This window comes from Furipterus horrens, unplaced genomic scaffold (genome assembly GCF_987537825.1).
Source record: "Furipterus horrens unplaced genomic scaffold, mFurHor1.1.pri manual_scaffold_1, whole genome shotgun sequence".
NCBI lineage: Eukaryota > Metazoa > Chordata > Mammalia > Chiroptera > Furipteridae > Furipterus > Furipterus horrens.
In genome coordinates, this window is record NW_028327171.1 from 82,388,268 (window position 1) to 82,406,458 (window position 18,191).

At 36.9% G+C, this 18,191-nt stretch overlaps 1 protein-coding gene across 3 annotated transcripts; it reads right to left on the reverse strand.

Annotated features, from left to right (window-relative positions):
- Positions 1 to 360: 360 nt before the first annotated feature.
- On the reverse strand, positions 361 to 15,937 carry PCNP (PEST proteolytic signal containing nuclear protein). Of its 3 annotated transcripts, XM_090276060.1 has the most exons (6): positions 15,821 to 15,937; positions 11,504 to 11,594; positions 8,775 to 8,937; positions 5,206 to 5,280; positions 2,230 to 2,285; positions 361 to 636 (listed from the first exon to the last, which is right to left on the reverse strand). In XM_090276060.1, exons 1-6 carry the CDS (start codon positions 15,882 to 15,884, stop codon positions 510 to 512), a joined length of 576 nt encoding a protein of 191 aa, XP_090132186.1. In that variant the 5' UTR covers positions 15,885 to 15,937; the 3' UTR covers positions 361 to 509. The 3 variants fall into 3 exon arrangements, with proteins under 3 accessions (XP_090132186.1, XP_090132187.1, XP_090132188.1); XM_090276061.1 differs by lacking the exon at positions 11,504 to 11,594 and having other exon boundaries at positions 8,775 to 8,989; positions 15,821 to 15,935; XM_090276062.1 differs by lacking the exons at positions 11,504 to 11,594; positions 15,821 to 15,937 and adding an exon at positions 9,013 to 9,180.
- Between the last annotated feature and the right edge of the window lie 2,254 nt (positions 15,938 to 18,191).

Genomic DNA, 18,191 nt, shown 5'->3' on the forward strand with positions numbered 1-18,191 from the left:
TGCCCATTAGAAAAAAAAAAGCAGTATTTTAATTTTACTAATTTACTTTCAGTCAGTACTCCAGTAACATTTTCCTCCCAATACAATACTCCCTTCTCTATAAGGCTGTTCCTGGGAGCCAGAAAGTTTAGGTTAATAAGGGAGTTAAGTTAAGAGAGTGATTACTTGCAGTTTAAACAGACAATAACTCTTTGTTTTCCTCTTAATGTGCTAATAGTTGTGTCTAAAAAAATATGCAATTCTTAGAAAGGTACCATTTCTGATTTTTTTAAAATTATCTGTAACCTTTGGAAAGTAATCACATGAAACTACAAAATTAGCAAATGTCTTGAAATCTGTATATAAAACATAAATTACGTCTAATTTCAAACTCTCATTTATTAGTGTACCATTCAATCTTTAAAAAAAAAAAAAGGCGGCTCCAAAGATAGTCTTATACCATTCTTTAAAAAGGAAACTGTTCCTTTTAACTTCACACCCACCCCACACCCCAATTTCAAAACAGATCATTAATTGTCTTGGTCATGGACATTTCCAAGATGAGATTTTATGTTTCGCTCCCACAGCTTCTGGTTATCAGAAAACCCATGCTTTCCCTTATTAAAGGAGTTTGGTCCTGCTGATGTTGGTGTATCCCTGTGTAAAAGAAAAGAAATTTATTTAAAATGTTATACAAAGCCTTTTGGGCCATGTTTTCAACTCATTTGAAAACACATTTGTTTAGCACTTATTATAAACACAGGCTGAACATCAGAGGCCCCCACAGATGTTTTTAAATATACACTTTCCATAGACCCAGTCCTAAAACTTCAGATTCAGTAGGCCCGAGGGAGGACCAGGTAAATCTGTAGATTTGTTTGTTTATTTATTGGGGGGGGGAGGGGGCAAGGAAGAAAAGGAGAGAAACACTGATGTGAGAAAGAAACATCGATAGCCTCTCTCACACACTCAACCAGAGACTGAACCTGTAAGTGAGGTCTGTGCCCTAATCAGGAATCAAAACCACCTTTTGCTTTGAAGGATGATGACCAACCAAATGAGCCAAACTGGTCAGGGCTAAATCTGTAGTTTTAATAAACATTTAAGGTAATTCTGATATATAGCTAAGGGTGGCAACCATTATCATTTTTAAATCTGTTGTTTGTAACCCATTAATAAGGTCATAAAATCAATTTACTGACTTGCCATCAGCATTTATAAAAAATTAAATAGGAAGATGTACCACATATAGAAAGGTTCAGGTCATTCTATTAACTCTGTATACTGGGTGTTTACATTGGGTGACAAAGGCAGATGTATTTCTTAGTTAGGTCCCAGTATGAAAGGAAGGCACTGGGACCTACCAGTCCCACTTGGACTGTTCCCATTTGAATCACAGACCGAAAATCTGAAGACTGATGCCTGTTATGGATTTAGCAACTAGTTCTTTGGAAGTTTATACATTAGGTAGAAATGGGGACATAATATGGTTTGCTTTAAAGTTAAGCTTTCTATCCTCTATATTATCCACTTATGCATACAAAGACAGGAAAATGAACATCAAGTTAACTTGACATCAATGTTATTTCCATGACAAAAGAAACAATGAAGGAATATTAAAATACTTTTCTTTTGGTATTTGACATCTAAGTTACCAAGGAAACAAAAGGGCATTTATGATCAAGATTAAGTGGTGAGAATGAATATGAAATGAGTGAAAGACATTTATTTTTATATCAGAAAAATAATTTAACACATTTAAAATCAGGAACCTTCCTCACAGCTATTTATTAGTTGAAAAAAAAAAAAAATGTAACCCTGGCTGGTGTGGCTCAGTGGACTGAGTGCTGGTCTGCAAACCAAAACGTTGCTGGTTCGATTCCTGATTAGGGCACGTGCCTGGGTTGCAGACCAGGTCCCCAGTTGGGGGCGTGCGAGAGGTAACCGATGTGTCTCTCACACATCGGTGTTCCTCTCCCTCTCTCTTTCCTGTCCCCTCGCTCTAAAAATAAATAAATATAAATCTTAAAAAAAGATGTAAATTACATGTATCTGAAAATAAACAGCATTAAATTTTATGTTTGTCTTAAGATAATTCATTTTCACTTACTAGGAGATCACTTATAGCTCACAAAACATGACTTTTGCCTAAATACATAGGAAAAGCCTGAACACTAAAAGATTCTGTAATTTATTCTTGCTCTTAATTCACCATCATTTTTCTACAATATTCATGAAAAAATGTAGTACCTTCCAATATTCTTCATCCTCATCTTCGCTTCTGGAGGCATTTCTTCTGGTTCACTCTAGAGAAAAATAAAGGAAGTAAATAGAGATGACTGGATACAGGTTTATTAAATTCAATTAATTTATTAAATTATTTAATTTATTAAATTAAATTTGTTAAAATTTATATCTAAGTCATTTATAATTTTCAATATTCTTAATTTTGGTAAAAGGACAAAATTATTTCTCTTAACTACATTTTTAAAAGAAAAGCACATCTTCCAGTGTGCTGGTTTTGCATTAAAATTTTTGGTAAGAACTAGATATTCTAGTACTAAAATCATTTGTTTAATATGTGCTACATATTGTGTTAAATATCCACAATCTTGCCCCGACTGGGTGTGGCTCAGTGAGTTGGGTGGCACCCTGCAGGCCAAAGGGTTGCCAATTTGTCCAGGCCAGGGCACATGCCTGGGCTGCCCAGCAGGAATCAATGTTTCTCTTCCTCTTCTTCTCCCTCCCTTCCCCTCTCTCTAAAAGAAATAAATAAATTGGAAAAAAAATACACACACACACACACACACATATCTTTTAATACCCTAACAATCCTACATGGTAGGTATGCTTATCATCATTCCTACTTTATAGGTAAAATAAACAGGGTTAATTTGTCCATATGTTTTTATGTCTAAATGTTGCTGCTGAGCTAAATATTCATTTTTAAAAAAAGGGTGTCCTTAAGATCCAGCTTAAAGGGGTTTCTACGGATCAAATCTGGGACAATTTGAGCGTTATACTCTATTGAATAAAGTAAGAATCCACGGGCCCACACTTACATAAATAATGAAAAGCTATTCTTTACAGTAAAGACATAAAGAATGTAAATCTAATCATGAGGAAACACCACACAAATCTAAACAGAGGGACATTCTACAAAATAACTGAACTGAACTCTTCAAAATGTTAGTGCCATGAAATACACAGAAGACCCAGGGACTGTCCAAATTAAAGGAAACTAAAGGAGATACAATTAAAGGGAAAAAAAAACCTTTTGTTATTTTAAAAATTAATTAAATGAATAGCCTCTTTCTCCAATATATTTCAGGCTCAGATATATATCCAAGGTTACTTAACCATGTTCTACAGAAAAAGAACCCGATAAAGATTTTATTTATTGATCTGAGAGAGAGAGACAAAAAGAGAGGGAAGGAAAGAAAGGAGGGAGGGAGGGAGGGAGGGAGAAGGTGAGGGGGAGAGAGAGAGAAACATTGATTTGTTGTTCCTCTTATTTATGCATTGGTTGCTTACTATATGTGCCCTGACCAGGAATCAAATTCTAATGTTGGCGTATTGGGACGATGCTACAACCAACCGAACTACCCAACCAGGGCCAGATAAAGATTTTAGATGCACAGATTCTTTCATGTAAGAGACAAGTTTATCTTTTCCTATCATTACCATCTTATGGCACAAAGAGTGTTGCCTGAAACTGTCCAAAATTTCTTTAAAGAAGCATTTAGGCCCTGGCTGGGTGGCATAGTTGGTCGGAGCATTGTCACAATTGTGGGTCTGACTCCAGGTCAGGGCACATTCCTATGTTGTGGGTTCAATCCCCAGTTGAGACACATACAGGCAGGCGACAACCAATTAATGTTTCTCGCTCTAAAAATTAATTTTAGAGCTTGAGACCTTCGCCCATTGTCCTTTACAAGATTACAAAGGGTCTTAATATCTGAGAGGGAGGGATAGTTATTTTTTACGAACCATGGGTATGGACTTGGGGGGGGATGCTGGGGGAGGGAGATACTGGGTGGAGGGGAGTAAAGGGGAAAAAATTGGAACTACTGTAACAGCATAATCAATAAAATATATTTAAAAAAAATAAAAATAAAAATTAATTTTAAAAAATCCTCAGGTAAAGATAAAAAAACAAAACAAAACCATTTAAGGCCTTGGCTGGGTAACTCAGTTGAGTAGAGTATCGACCTGACAGGCCAAGGTCACATGTGTTTCCTGGTCAGGGCACATACAAGAATCAACAAATGAATGTATAAATAAGTGGAACAAGAAATCAATGTTTCTCTTGCTCTCTAAAGTCAGTAAATAAAAATGTTTTTTAAAAAAGAATTTAGGGAAAGCAGTAAGGAGATGATGTGAAGAACGGAGTACTAAAAACCAGAAGACCTATAGTTCAACATTTGTGTGCATCAGCAGATACTTATGCAGTTTATTTAACTTCTTAATTTCTCCATTTCCAAAATAGAAATAACTATACCATATGATTCAAAGGTATATATGAAAGGTAAAAAAAAAAAAAGTCTGTGAAAATATATCCCAGTTGTTAGACATTCAAAGTAAGCCACTACTATTATGTAGTGCTTATCATTTCTAGCCTCTCTACTTTCACACTCATTGTTCCCTTCTTCCTATATTATCCATCCCACATACAGTCAGTACATACCAAAATGCTGCTTAATCTCTTAGAATATTAAAAGATGGGGGGAGAGGCAGTGCATCTTATGCTTATTCTGGAATACAAGTTCACCCAGTAAAACTTCTAGAAGAATCATCTGCACTATTGTTATTCCTCACTGGATAAAAAAAGAAACTACTATAGCTCCCTTTTGTAAGTTGAATGCATGCATAATGTCTCATCACTTCTACTATAAATATTATTAAAAACAGAAGTATTCAATTTTTCTTTGTTTGGACACTACATGCTTCCTAGAACATACACATATTACTATTCATAATAAGCATTTATTTATTTGATTCTTAACTTCCTTGCCCCCAGAGTCAACAATATTTTAAATAATCCTACAATAAAATAAAATAAACAGAAATATCCAGGTTTGCAGATGTCACACACAAACATACACAAATTGTGCAGAGTTGAGAAGGAAATTTACTGGTACCATGAATACAATCTATAATTTGCCACTAAATTTTTCCTTAAAGAACTGGTTAAAGTAAAATAATCAAAAGTAGGTGTCAACTTACATCTTCATCTTCATTAAAAGCTGCTGCTACTGAAAGGGTTTTTGGAGCAAGAGTTGGAACAGTTTCTTTAGGTTTCTGAAGAAAAAACACATTCAAGAGTAAGACATAACATTTATACAGGCTTGTTTAATGATACAAATAATTTATCTTCAAAGATTCAACTTTGTTTTCACAAATAGCAAGAAACTCAGAACAAACTTTGGACAAATTCAATTTTTTTACAAATGTGGGTTATCAATGGGTAGGTTTTACTTTATTAAGTCCTTTGTTTCCCTCCCGTAAGATTTCCTAGTTAGGACCTATAATTTAGTATCATTTAGCTAAGGGGCACCTGGCACAGGTAAGAGAAAATGATTAGTAATTCTTCCCCACAGTAACAGTAAAATTAAGTACAGTGTGTAGCTTGGAAACACAAGAGACATCAAGACTCATCTTTCTGCTAGCTAGCTTTCTGCCTATGGCCTGTAAACATGCTTCATTCACATTATCCCTTCTACCCAGACCTAAGTTTTTGAAGTAGCTGACCTATTTCCAATCCTTTCACCACCCATTCAATCTTCAACCCATTGCAGTCTGGCTTCCTCCCTTACCATTCTCCATGATTCCTCACTCACTATAACACCGATGACCAGTTCCTTTTTGAAAATAGCCCTACCTTGGCTTCTGTGACACTGTTTTTTATTGGTTATTCTCCTAATTCTCTGACATTTTCTTTCTCTATATCCCTTCTGTTCCCTCTCAAATTATGGATACCTGTAAGTCTGTCCTTAGTGACCTTTCCTTCTCTCTACCTCCCTTGTCAACTTCATTCATTCTCAGTTTTAAATATAGTTTAAACTACCAAAGCCTATGTCTATTCTGAAATAGGGTGCCATCTGGAGAGTGGTCAGCTCCATTGAGAGCTCCCATGGGTATGTTAGGTTCAGTGTTTTTAAGTACCAAAGTCAGAAAATTTTTTCCCCAACTTACATGTTTTATTGTAAGGTCCTACTGATTAGATGTACCTTCTGTGTTTTGCCCCTCTAATCCTCTGTACTGAGTAAGTTATTAACAGGGGGGCCCCCAAAAACCTACGATTTATTTATAAAAATTTGTGCGTTTATTCTTACATGTTTAAACTTTGGTCACCTTCAAAGTACTCTCCATTTGATGCAATACACCTATCAAGGTATTTTTTCCCACTGCTCAAAACAGTTTTTGAAATTGTCGATTTTGATATCTTTTAGTGCTTCTGCTGTTTTTTGTTTCACCTCTTCCATATCAACAAAATGTTTCCCTTTGAGGACTCTTTTCATTTCAGGAAACAAAAAAGTTGCCAGGGTGAGATTGGGTGATTAGGGAGGGTGAGGCACAGGGGTCATGACATTTTTGGTCAAAAACTACTGAATACTCAGCACCGTATGGGCAGGTGTGTTCGTAAATCACCATCACGAAATTGGCGAATGTGTTGAGTCTTCCAAAAAAATTCATTGGAGCTGAATGCAGCCTCTCACAACAATGCCAGCTGGTGCACTGATACAGATGGGTTCCCAGAACACTCACCTAGCGGGTGAAGCCTGTACTACAAGGGGCCTGGTCTCCAGAAAAGAAGTCTGTTTTTGGGGGGGGTCCCCCAGTACAGGGATGTTCCTGTTTGGTATTCAGGAAGCTTTTATCAAATGCATTTAAGGGTCAAGACTCATTATAAGGTTCTACGGCTCTTTTATAACCTAAAGAATAAAAGTGAACTATATTCATGAAGTACAAGTCCTAAGGTCTCATTTTGGGGGCGCTCTATTCTATATTTGCCTTCCAAACACCTTCTAAGTACAAGCAACTTCCTGAATGTACCATGTGGCTTCATATCTAAAATGCCTTTGCATGAAATTCCTTGTATCTGAGATGTCCTTTTGCCTCCTGCATACACTTACGGCCAACTCAAGCATCACCTCATCAGTGAAATTTCTGACCTGCTGAAACAAAATTAACCATCCTTTCTTCTATAACATACATAAATAATTTTTATAAACAACGTTTGCTTCTGAAGGAATTAAAAATGTAAACTTGGATATTATGTATAGTGACTCTAGAAACACCCTATAATGTTCTTTTAAAGAAGTCATGTATTTTTTGTAGATAAACCATAAGACACAGTATTTGCTGGCTGAAATGATTACATCATAAAATCAAAAGCAACAATTTTATTTTTTATATCCTATACCTCAATCCCCCAAGAAAATTATGTTTATGCTATTGTTTATTTTACAAAAACAGGTTTTTGTTTTCCAAAAAGTAAAATTTTTATTGATAGGCTTTTTTCAAACAAAACTTTCCCATCTAATAGGATCAGCAATTACTAAATCATGTGAATGATTTAGAAAAAGTAGGACTTTGGTATCTGACTTAGGGGGTGTGTTGAAACATAGTAAAATTTATTATCAAGGGTAGCATCTCTATGAGAAGTGTGCATGAGAAAGCATGTTTAATCACAATTTAAAAAAAGTAAATATTGATGCAGGTAAGTCTGTGTAACTTTTTAAAATACCCAGATTAAACAAAAAGATCAGTTCAAGTAGAGAGAGAGACCTGTCATAAGTAATGAGGTTACAAGCTGAATGTCTTTTATTCATACTGAAGTTTTTTAAAAAGGAAGAAAAAGAAAAAGGCAAAACAGCAAAGGGTGGGAGTGGAGGTTATGATGAATGGTAGTTCTTTTAAAACAAGAAGTGGGGTTCAAACTTATAGTAGAAACTTGATCCATATCATATTTTAAAGATCTTTGAATGAACATCTAATGCAGAAAAAAGCTGTATGCATCTAGCACCTGAGCATTAATTTTTATAGAACAGACATGAATAAACAGTAATTTTAGGATTCTTCTCCTTACACAAGAATGTAACTATTTTCTAAAGCCAACAGCAATCACTATAAGTAACTTTTTTGTCCTTAAAGAAGAGATCTATTTGGATGAACCACATAAGATAATCAGAAATAGTTCAATTTCTAAACCAAGTGTGCTTCAATCTAATATTTCAAATACTTTCCAGATAATCCATAGTTCATAAGTATTAATTCATAGTTTACATATTAAAACAAGGGATCAAAAGTATCTGTAAGAAACTCCTGTCACAGGATATGAATGTCCACATGTAGCTCCAAAGTAAGGTACTCAGAAAGCTTTTATCAAGGAATATTTCACTATTACTAACCTTTTAAGATAAAATAACTGATTTCTAGAGATATTATTTTAATATTAATAGAATTGAAAAATATAAAAATAAGCCGATATTCTTTCTGAAAATATTTTTTAGAGGTTTTGCTCAACTTAGAAAAATTCTCAACTATTACTCTGTAAGTCATATAATCCCTGTAAAAGTTTTTCCTTCTTATATTCTAAACCTTTTTTAAAAATAATTTTATCAAGATATAATTCATCCAGATTTTTCTTAAAGACGAAGCTAATGACTCCTTAAATACTTACATGTAAGTTCATGTACCTTTTTATACTTAATTTACCTAACCTAGTAAAACCAGATTTCCAAAACAAATTCTTAAGACCCATTACAAATATATATAAAATAACAACTCACATTTGACCCAAGTTTGATGGATATGGCTGAGGCTTTCTTTGTCATCTGACTACCTATGGCAAATCCAAACTTGGAGACCTTTGTAGGCTTTGTTGGGAGGTCTGCAGCTTCTTCTTCAGCTGATCGCTTCTCAGCGCTGCGACTGGAACTTTCCCCTCCATTACTGGAAGAAACAGTCTTAGTTTTCACAGGTTTTTCTGCTTCTTCTTCAGGTCCTGGTGAAGTCGAAACAACTTACCAAGATGAGCTATTTTTACTGAGCAGATTGATGGGAGCAGCAACCTCAAAAAGCATCATTATAAGGAAGATACCTCTGCAGTTGTCACCTACTGACCCAACAGTCTCTTCCACTGTTTGTTAGAGTATACAGCAGGAACTGAGATTGTGTGGCAGTAGAAGAGGCTCCCATGAATTAACTAGCATAAAATACAGAGCAATTTAAAATTATAAATAGAGTTCACAAAAATATAAAGACCCTTCAACTAAAAACTATAAGCTGTACAATAGTTATTCGTGAGATTTTACTTTTTAGAAGTTAAGGTCTGTAAATTGTCCTACACAATCTAGTTTGTCAGCAATTAGTCACATCATAGAATAACACATTTGACTAATAAATTCTAATATTCTTCAGTAATGTACTATTAGTTATACAGAGCACCTAGTTACAAACAGACCATTATTACCTGAACTACAATGTTAATAAAGCCTGGAGTAACTCTCTTGAGTGATGTGTTCCTCGTACACATCTCACAAAATCTTTACTTGTAAAGGAACTTTAAGAAAGACTAAAAGGTCATCACCTTTTGAGTAATTCTAGTCTGCAAGCCTGGTTATCAATTGTTTTAAGCTACCCTTAGGTTTATACATTATTTTTTCTCATGAAGAAAGATGAGTTAATTATAATATCAAACACTAGAAGGCATACATGCTGTCTTTCAGTAATTTTGCTCATGTATTAATAATAAAATTAGCTGGTATCTTGAATGTCTTAGGTTATGTTTTACAAAGCTATTTAAGAACACATTGTGAGGTATGAGAAGGCTGGCTATTATCAAAATTCTTATTTTCTTTTACCAGTTCACCAATTCAGTCTATAGATAAATGTATTCTGCTACCCTGAATGTTTTATTTACGGAGAAAGAAAAGATGCTCTAAGGATAGCACTGACAAAAGTTAAGTGATAGGACAAATAAAAAGCTCAAGCCCTGGCTGGTGTGGCTCAGTGGATTGAGCACTAGCCTGAGAACTGAAAGCTTGTTGGTTCAGTTCTGGTCAGGACATGTCTGGGTTGCAGGCCAGGTTCCCAGTCCGGGACATGCAGGAGGCAGCTAATCAATGCTTCTCTCACACATCTTTGCTTCTCTCCCTTTTTCCCTCCCACCTCTAAAAATAAATAAAATATTTTTTTAAAGAACTCAAATGGAGGGGGAAGAGGGAAATTAAACACAAATAGACTGATAAGTAACATTTAAAAACTGGACACTTTAGATCTTAATCTATAGTTTTGGAATTATAGTATCTCTAGTTAATAAGCATTTTGAAATGAATATTTGATTTTGTTTAGAGGGAAGATAAAAACAAAACTCTTTTTTTTTTCCCTTTGGACAAGGAGAGTTGTAATGACAATGTAGGAAAGGAATTAAGCAGGATTAGGTTTGGGATTCCCCCAGGAGGTGCCATTCACTTATTCAGATATGAAATTATAAAGCACCTAGACAAAGATAAATTGCTATTAAATAGTTGAAATACAGAACTTAATTTAGAATTTTGTTTTTAAAGGTAGCATATTAACAGTTTTTTTTCAAAGTCTAGGTTTGTGATTAAAATCATTTATGCTAAATTTTGTTTTCTATTTATAGCTTTAATCACGTATAAATTACAATAAAGCCCAAACAGTGTAATTTCTTTGTGACTGATACACAGCTAAAACTGCAATCTGTACAAATTGGAGCATATAGAAACTCTGAAAAGAAAAAAATCAAAACAGCCCTGGCTAGTGTGGCTCTGTGGATTAATGCCAGCCTGTGAACTGAAAGGTCGCTGGTTCGATTCCCAGACAGGGCATATGCCTGGGTTGTGCGCCAGGTCCCCAGTTGGGGACATGAGAGAGGTAACCAATATGTGTATTACTCGCACATCGGTATTTCTCTCCCTCACCTTCTCCCTCCCTTCTCCTCTCTCTAAAAATAAATAAATAAAATCTTTAAAAAAAATCAAAACAAATAAGAATATTCAATCTTCATTATAGTGAAACTGCTCTTTGAAATGTGACCCAAGGGCTATAATTAGTCAAGATTTCTGGCTGTTTTAAAACCTATCTAGGCCTCCTATTATCCAGAAAATAATTTTGAAACAAAAAAATAAAGCATAAACAATGAGAGGTGAAAGCATAATTCTTACTGTAATATTAATAACAACATTAAGTGTGACAACTAGCTGAACTAGTATGAGCTAATACACGAACACAACAGTATCTGTCCAATTACATGACACTGTAGGGAAGAGTTCTAGAGACTGCTCTAGAAAAAAGTAGTATGAAGGGGGAGCTGGGAACACTATCATTAATTACTTAACCAATTGGCAGCAACTCAATTTTACTCACATCTGCATTATTATCTCAAGAGGCAAATTATTAAGACCATCTACAGCTCTGGCTGGCGGGTCTCAATGGATTGAGTATGGGCTGAGAACCAAAAGGTTGCCGATTGATTCCCAGTCAGGGCACATACCTGGGTTGCAGGCCAGGTCCCCAGTCCGGGGCTGCGAGAGGCAACCAACAGATGTTTCTCTCCCTCTCTTTCTCCCTCCCTGCTCCTCTCTCTGAAAATAAATTAATAAAATCTCTTAATAAATAAATAAGAAGGACCACATACATCACAGGTGCACACTGATTAAGCATACTATGTCTACTAGGTCATTTCTACCCATGACTGGTTCTAGATCCAGCAATTTACTTTCTGGATATAGTAAATAACTGGCCTCGCTCACTTTAAAGTTTTCTTTTTTAAAAAAATTTATTATTTATTGAAATTTTTAGAGATGAAGGGAGAGAGGTAGAGTAAGAAACATCAATTTATTGTTTTACTTAATTATGCATTCTTTGGTTGATTGTTTTTTTTTAACTTAAGATTTTATTTATTTTTAGAGAGAGGGGAAGGGAGGGAAAGAAGGAGGGAGAAAGAGAGAGAGAAACATCAATGTGTGGTTGCCTCTCATGCACGCCCAACTGGGGACCTGGCCTGCAACCCAGGCATGTGCCCTGAATGGGAATCAAAACCTTTGGTTCGCAGGCCTGCACTCAATGCACTGAACAACACCAGCCAGGGCCATTGGTTGATTCTTGTATGTGCTCTGACCCATGATGAAACCCACAGCCTTGGCATATCAGGATGATGTTCTACACAACTAAGCAACCTGACCAGTGTGAAAACATCTATTCTTTAACATAAAAGGTATGGGAAAGAAGTGAATGTAGGCAGGCACGCTATTAGGACTTATTACTTAAAGTGAATTGAGTTGCTATTTTTTTTTCGTGTAATCTTTCAATAATGTAGTAAGATACACAAAACCTTCAGGAAATACAGCAAATGAGATAAGCACTAATGTAAGGGGAAAATATAACTATGCTATTATCAGTGTGATTATTATTACTCCTACAACCCTACATACAGCTCATTAGAGGAGAAAATTACTTCAACCTAACATAAGCTTTGAAATATACCATTAAATATCAACATTAATCCCTAAGTCCATTAAGTGCTTTCCTCTACTTTTTTTTAAAGATTTTATTTATTTACTTTTAGAAAGGGGAAGGGAGGGAGAGAAATATCAATATATAGGAGATACACTGATTGCCTCTTGCATGCCCCCAAGTGGGAACCTGGCACCACAACCCAGGCATGTGCCCTGACCGGAATTGAACCCATGTGACCTTTTGGTTCGCAGGTGGGCACTCAGTCCACTGAGCCACACCAGCCAGGGCAAAGTGCTTTCCTTCAAACACAACTACTACACGTACTACTTTAATATTTGTGATTTTTAAAATAAAATCTAATATTTTCAATATATTTAATGAGATGTTTTGTATTTTGAGACTGTGGAAAACAAAATTTTGGATGATCATAGATTTTTGAAAGTTTTCAGTAATGTGACATATTTTAAAGAATGAGTATGTGGTCAGTATTTTAAAAATAAGAAATTACAAATCAATTCATAACAAAGCATTAATAGTTATATCAAATTACTATATTCTTTATCAAGGAATATTTTAATAAAAGGGATTTTATCTAGTTTATATTCATTCTGAAGAAAATGTGTAGATTAATATGAAATCAAATTACACATTGTACAAACATCCCCCACCAGTGAATAGCTGGGGAGAGGAGGGCCCTGGAGCACAAAGTTATCTTACTTTGAAAAAAATTACTTAATAAAAAATTGAGGAGTACCCTTTATAATCTATTTATACACTGGCAGCTTCTTCATCTGAAAAATGGGCACACAGCTACCTCTCTAACAGGACTGGTGTAGAGCTTAAATGAGAACATATTCAAGCCTTCCTAGTGTCTGGCATAATAAACATCAATTTCATTAAAGTAGATCTTAGATAAGCTAAAATACCCTGAAATGGCCATGATTATGATATAAATAGTGCTTTTCTAAAATTTCTATTTATTTCAAGGAGCTACACAAAATTTAGCCAAAGGGACCAAAAAAAAAAAAAATCTACCAAAGGCCTCACCCTTAGCATTAGTTTTCCTCTTTAAGGTTAGAGAAGGTGGTTCAAGTAGCTTCTCATAGTGACATAAATTCATGTTAACTATGGAAGTAATCTCATAAAAAGTACTTATACTTTCAACTTACTGGACTGTTTAACATAAATTAAAAATCAGAATGTTCTGAATAAGCCCTTAAGACAAATTTGACAATGCATCAAAACTGTGCCTACTGGCCACAAAATTATCAATTAGTAATACCCGCTGTATTAAATATATTTTAACTATGATTCCTTTGTACTTCATTAAAAAATATCTGACGCCCTGACCAGTGTGGCTCAGTTGGTTGCGCACTGTTCCACAAAGCGAAAGGTGGCTGGTTGGATTCCCCATCAGGGAACATGCCGGGGTTGCAGGTTTGGTCCCTGGTCAGGGTGCAGACGAGGGGCAACCAATGGACGGTTCTCTCTCACATCTATGCTTCTCTCTTTCTCCATCCCTTCCCCTCTCTCTCTAAAAATAAATAAAATACTTAAAAAATATATCTGACATTTGAAAATGGTTATATGCAATAGCACTATTTTCTTGTAAAGGAAGGCACACCCAAGACAAATTATGTAAAAGTTATTAAAAGATATTACTTACTCTAAGTCACCTACAAGGGAACTATAATAATTCTTAATACCAATTAGCAAAGATAATTTTATACCACCTCCCAACACAAAAACATGCTAAAAGAGAAGCATCAATATTCATACTAGAGCTATTTATTCCTAACTGAAAGGGTGGTGGATAAATTTTCTGGTGGAATTATGCTAACACTTAAAAGTACATTTTGACAGCACATTAAGTGCATCCCCCATATGCTCAGTCAAGGCAGTTTAAAATGCCAGATAATATTCTTTAGGCTACTGGTTTTTCTTTTTCCTCAAATAACTAATGTTTAATGTAGTTTTACTCGTTAATTTCCAAGACAATTTTTGAAAGGAAAAAGTACCTAGTAAGGTACTAAAAAACCAGAGGCGAGTGGGGTGGTAGAGTTTGGCTCAACTAACAGCACTGTACATATTATTTATTTTTAGCTTTTATTTTAGAGAGAGAGGAGGGAGGAAGAGAGGGAAAAACACGGATGTGTGAGCGACACATAGACTCGTCGTCTCTTGGACGCCCCCAACTGGGGACCTGGCCTCCAACCCAGGCACGTGCCCTGAGAGGGAATTGAACCAGCCACCCTTGGGTTAGTAGGCCGAAGCTCACTCAATGCACTGAGCCACACTGTACAAATATGAGCCAGGGCTGTACATATTTTTTAAAAAGGAAAATCTGGATTCAAAGTAACTGAACATTACACTTTTCTCAATTTTTGTTTCCAAGACAGTTCATATTAAACATCATATTAATAGTTCTTAATAGTTGCCTTCAAATGCTATTAATGTTTTGTATTTTCTCAAATACTTTCAGGGATAAGAACTTGAGGGAGTTAGAATAGAGGGTAATACTTAAAACGTTCTAAAGATATTATGATTAGCTCGCACGTGTTTAGTTGCCTTATTACGACAAAGGGTGGCTGGGGATATCCTGAATGCACAAGACCGAAATTTACAGGGTTGGAGGGGACAAGAAGAAGATCGCCTGAATACAGGGAATCACACTAGCTTACCTGGCCACCTAAATATCTGGTATGCAGATAGTTGGTAAGAGCCTAACTCAGAAAAGGTAGACACTTCAAAGAAAGGCAACAAAACCCTAACCATACACCCCGCACTTAAACCAGCCGGCAAACAAAGGTATTCATTCCTTTCTTCCTCCACCGCCTCAACCCATCCCATTACAGGGTCAGTATTCGGCTTGAAAATAAAGGAAAAAGGCCAGGGTCGTCCAACTCCTCAGCGAAAACAGCAAACTAACCCGTGGGTGTAACTGAGAGGCCGGTTCTGTCGGAAACTTGGCCTGCGGCCACTGCTCGGCGACTCCCACTATGTGTGTGCGTGTTTTGTGTGATGTGTCTCCAGTGTGGCGGTAGCGGCTCCTGCACCGCGGCTCCGAGTCCCACCCCGAGTTCGGTTCCCCTTTCTGGTGCCCATCTCCCTTCTCCTCGGAAGCAGGGCCTCCGATGGGATCATGAGGTGATGAACAGTGGCCGACTAACCCCGTCAAGGAGGCGATTTGGGGCAGGAACACAGCGGGCCGCACCGGGCGTGCCCGGGGTTCATCTGGGCCCAGCACTTGGCCGAATGAGAACCAGTTCTGCCCATTCTTGCCCCACCCCGGGGAGCTCAAAGAAAGGCCCAGAGCAGCCCACTCAGCCCGCGACGCTGGGGTTGTGTTCACCTCCGGCGGCTCCAGCTCGCTGCGGCTTCTCAGGCTTCTCCTCTCCCGCCTTTCCGTCCGCCATTTTCCCCGCCGCGGCCTCCCTGCAGCCACGCCAAGGACGTCACGGTACCGCCCAGTAAGCATTGAGACGCGGAGCCGGCGGGCGAGACGGCAGCCTAGAGCGGTCCTGGAGAGTGAAGAGAGGCCCTTAGAAACAACTGGACGTGACAGCGTCGACCAGCGGCCTCTGAAGGAAGGGCGGGGAAGGTTGGTCGGTCTCTGTGAGGACTGCGTAGGGACTTTTATTAGGTAGAGGTCGGTTAAGTTTTCATGGTGCAGTGGGCGATCCAGAGGAGTGAGTGGAGTTGGGAGCGTCACCCTGGAAACGTTGGTGGAATCGTGTAAGGTTTCTGCAGATAGGGGTGTAGTTGCAGCTTAAGCTAGCGGGCTTTTTCACTTAGGTGTTGCTAGATCGCATTGCCTACTCAAAGAAAATGTAGGCCTGTGGTTTTCGCTACTTAATTAGCATTTATTGAGCGACCTCTTGTGTTAGACACGATTTCGTTGACTCTCCAGAATAGTTCAATGCGGGATTGTCCTCTTTAATTGTGAGTTGAGGCCAAAGAATAATTTGTCCAAGGACATATAGCTAAGTGGTAAAACTACTTTTTCTAAAGGCTGCAAGTTCTGTATCAAGTTAAGAGAAGTTAACTTTATTAAGTGAAAACTTAAGTAATTTCTGCCTTAGAAATCTTGAGTGGAGCCTCAGTGTTTGCAGAATGAAGTCCAAGCATTATATTGGACCCCAGCCTAATTTTTCAGCCTCATCTTCCCCTTTTCTCTATATTCCACTGACCGCTTGACATACAGGGTTAATTCCTTGCCTACGGAACTGGAGTTTCTGGGTTTGCCCCACAATATACAGTGAGTATTACAGAAACTGATCTTAAGGAGGCAGAGCTTGGGTATGAATACCCTGATCTGTCCTTTACTGGCTGAGTAAATCTTGAGGGTTTTTTACTGTCAACAGTACCTACGTTTCCTTCTCTATCAAATAGAAATAGTAATACTGTCTCGTTGAAGAGCAATCATAGGGATCAAGTGAGATAATTTCTATATACCATTGTTCGGCCACTTTATACTCCCTTCAGTATGTCAATTTTTTAAAAAATTGCCTTCCTAGATGGCTCAAAAGTTCTTTGAATAAAAATTAAAAAAGAAAAATAAGTTCTTTGACAACAGAGACCTCTCCTGCCCCCCGCCCCCAACAGAGATCATTAAAAATTTTTTTTCCTTCACAGCACTTTGTACTGTGCATTTCATATATGAAAGGTGCTCAATATTTGTGGATGGATGGCTCTTCAATTCCAAATCTAGAGAATGAAGAAAGAATCAAATTATGTCCCCTGACAAAAGCAGGGTGGTTTTGTGGTGACATGGTGATTATGTGATTTGAAGTTCCTGGTCCACCATTTATGACAGTATATGTATATGTGCCCAGCAAAATAGTTTACATAGAGCAGGTAATTAATTCATGTTTGTTTTTATTTTTCCAAGATATGATCTTCACAAGTTATTTAATCTTCCTTTCATCATTTTTAAATAAACATAAACATGAAGTTTTTTATGTTAAGTTGTGTATTTATTTATAAATACCTGTATTATTAAATGAGGAAAATTAAGTTCAGAAAGGTCAGATACGATATCTTAGGAACAGGTTGAGTGTCATATACCACACTGTATATAAGAAAAGCAAAGAGTTACCTTCAAAGGAGTTCCCATAAAACTGTCAGCTGATTTCTCAAAACAAATTTTGCAGACAAGAAGTATTCAAAGTGATGAAAAGCAAGGACCTACAACCAAGATTACTCTATCCAGCAAAGTTATCATTTAGAATGGAAGGGCAGATGAAGTGCTTCCCAGACAAGGTAAAGCTAAAGGAGTTCATCATCACCAAGCCTTTATTATATGAATTGTTAAAGGGATTTAAGAGAAAGAGCAAAACTATGAACCATAAAATTACAAAATATGAAAAACAAAGTGAACTAGAACAGGAACAGAATCATAGATATGGAGATCATATGGAGGGTTATGAGCAGGGAAGGGGAAGGAGGAGAATGGGGAAAACAGTACAGGGATTAAAAAGTTTAATTTGTAGGTCCTAAATAGGGGGATATTAAGAATAGTAAAGGAAATGGAGAAGCCAGAGAACTTACATGCATGACCCATGGACATGAACTATGTGTGTGGGGGAGGATGTGTTAGAGGGAAGGAGGGTACCAGGCAGAGGGGGGCAAAGGGAAAAATTGGGACAACTGTAGTAGAATAATCAATAAAATATACTTTAAAAAAAAGAATGGAGGAGGAAGTCTTTTATCATATATAAAGG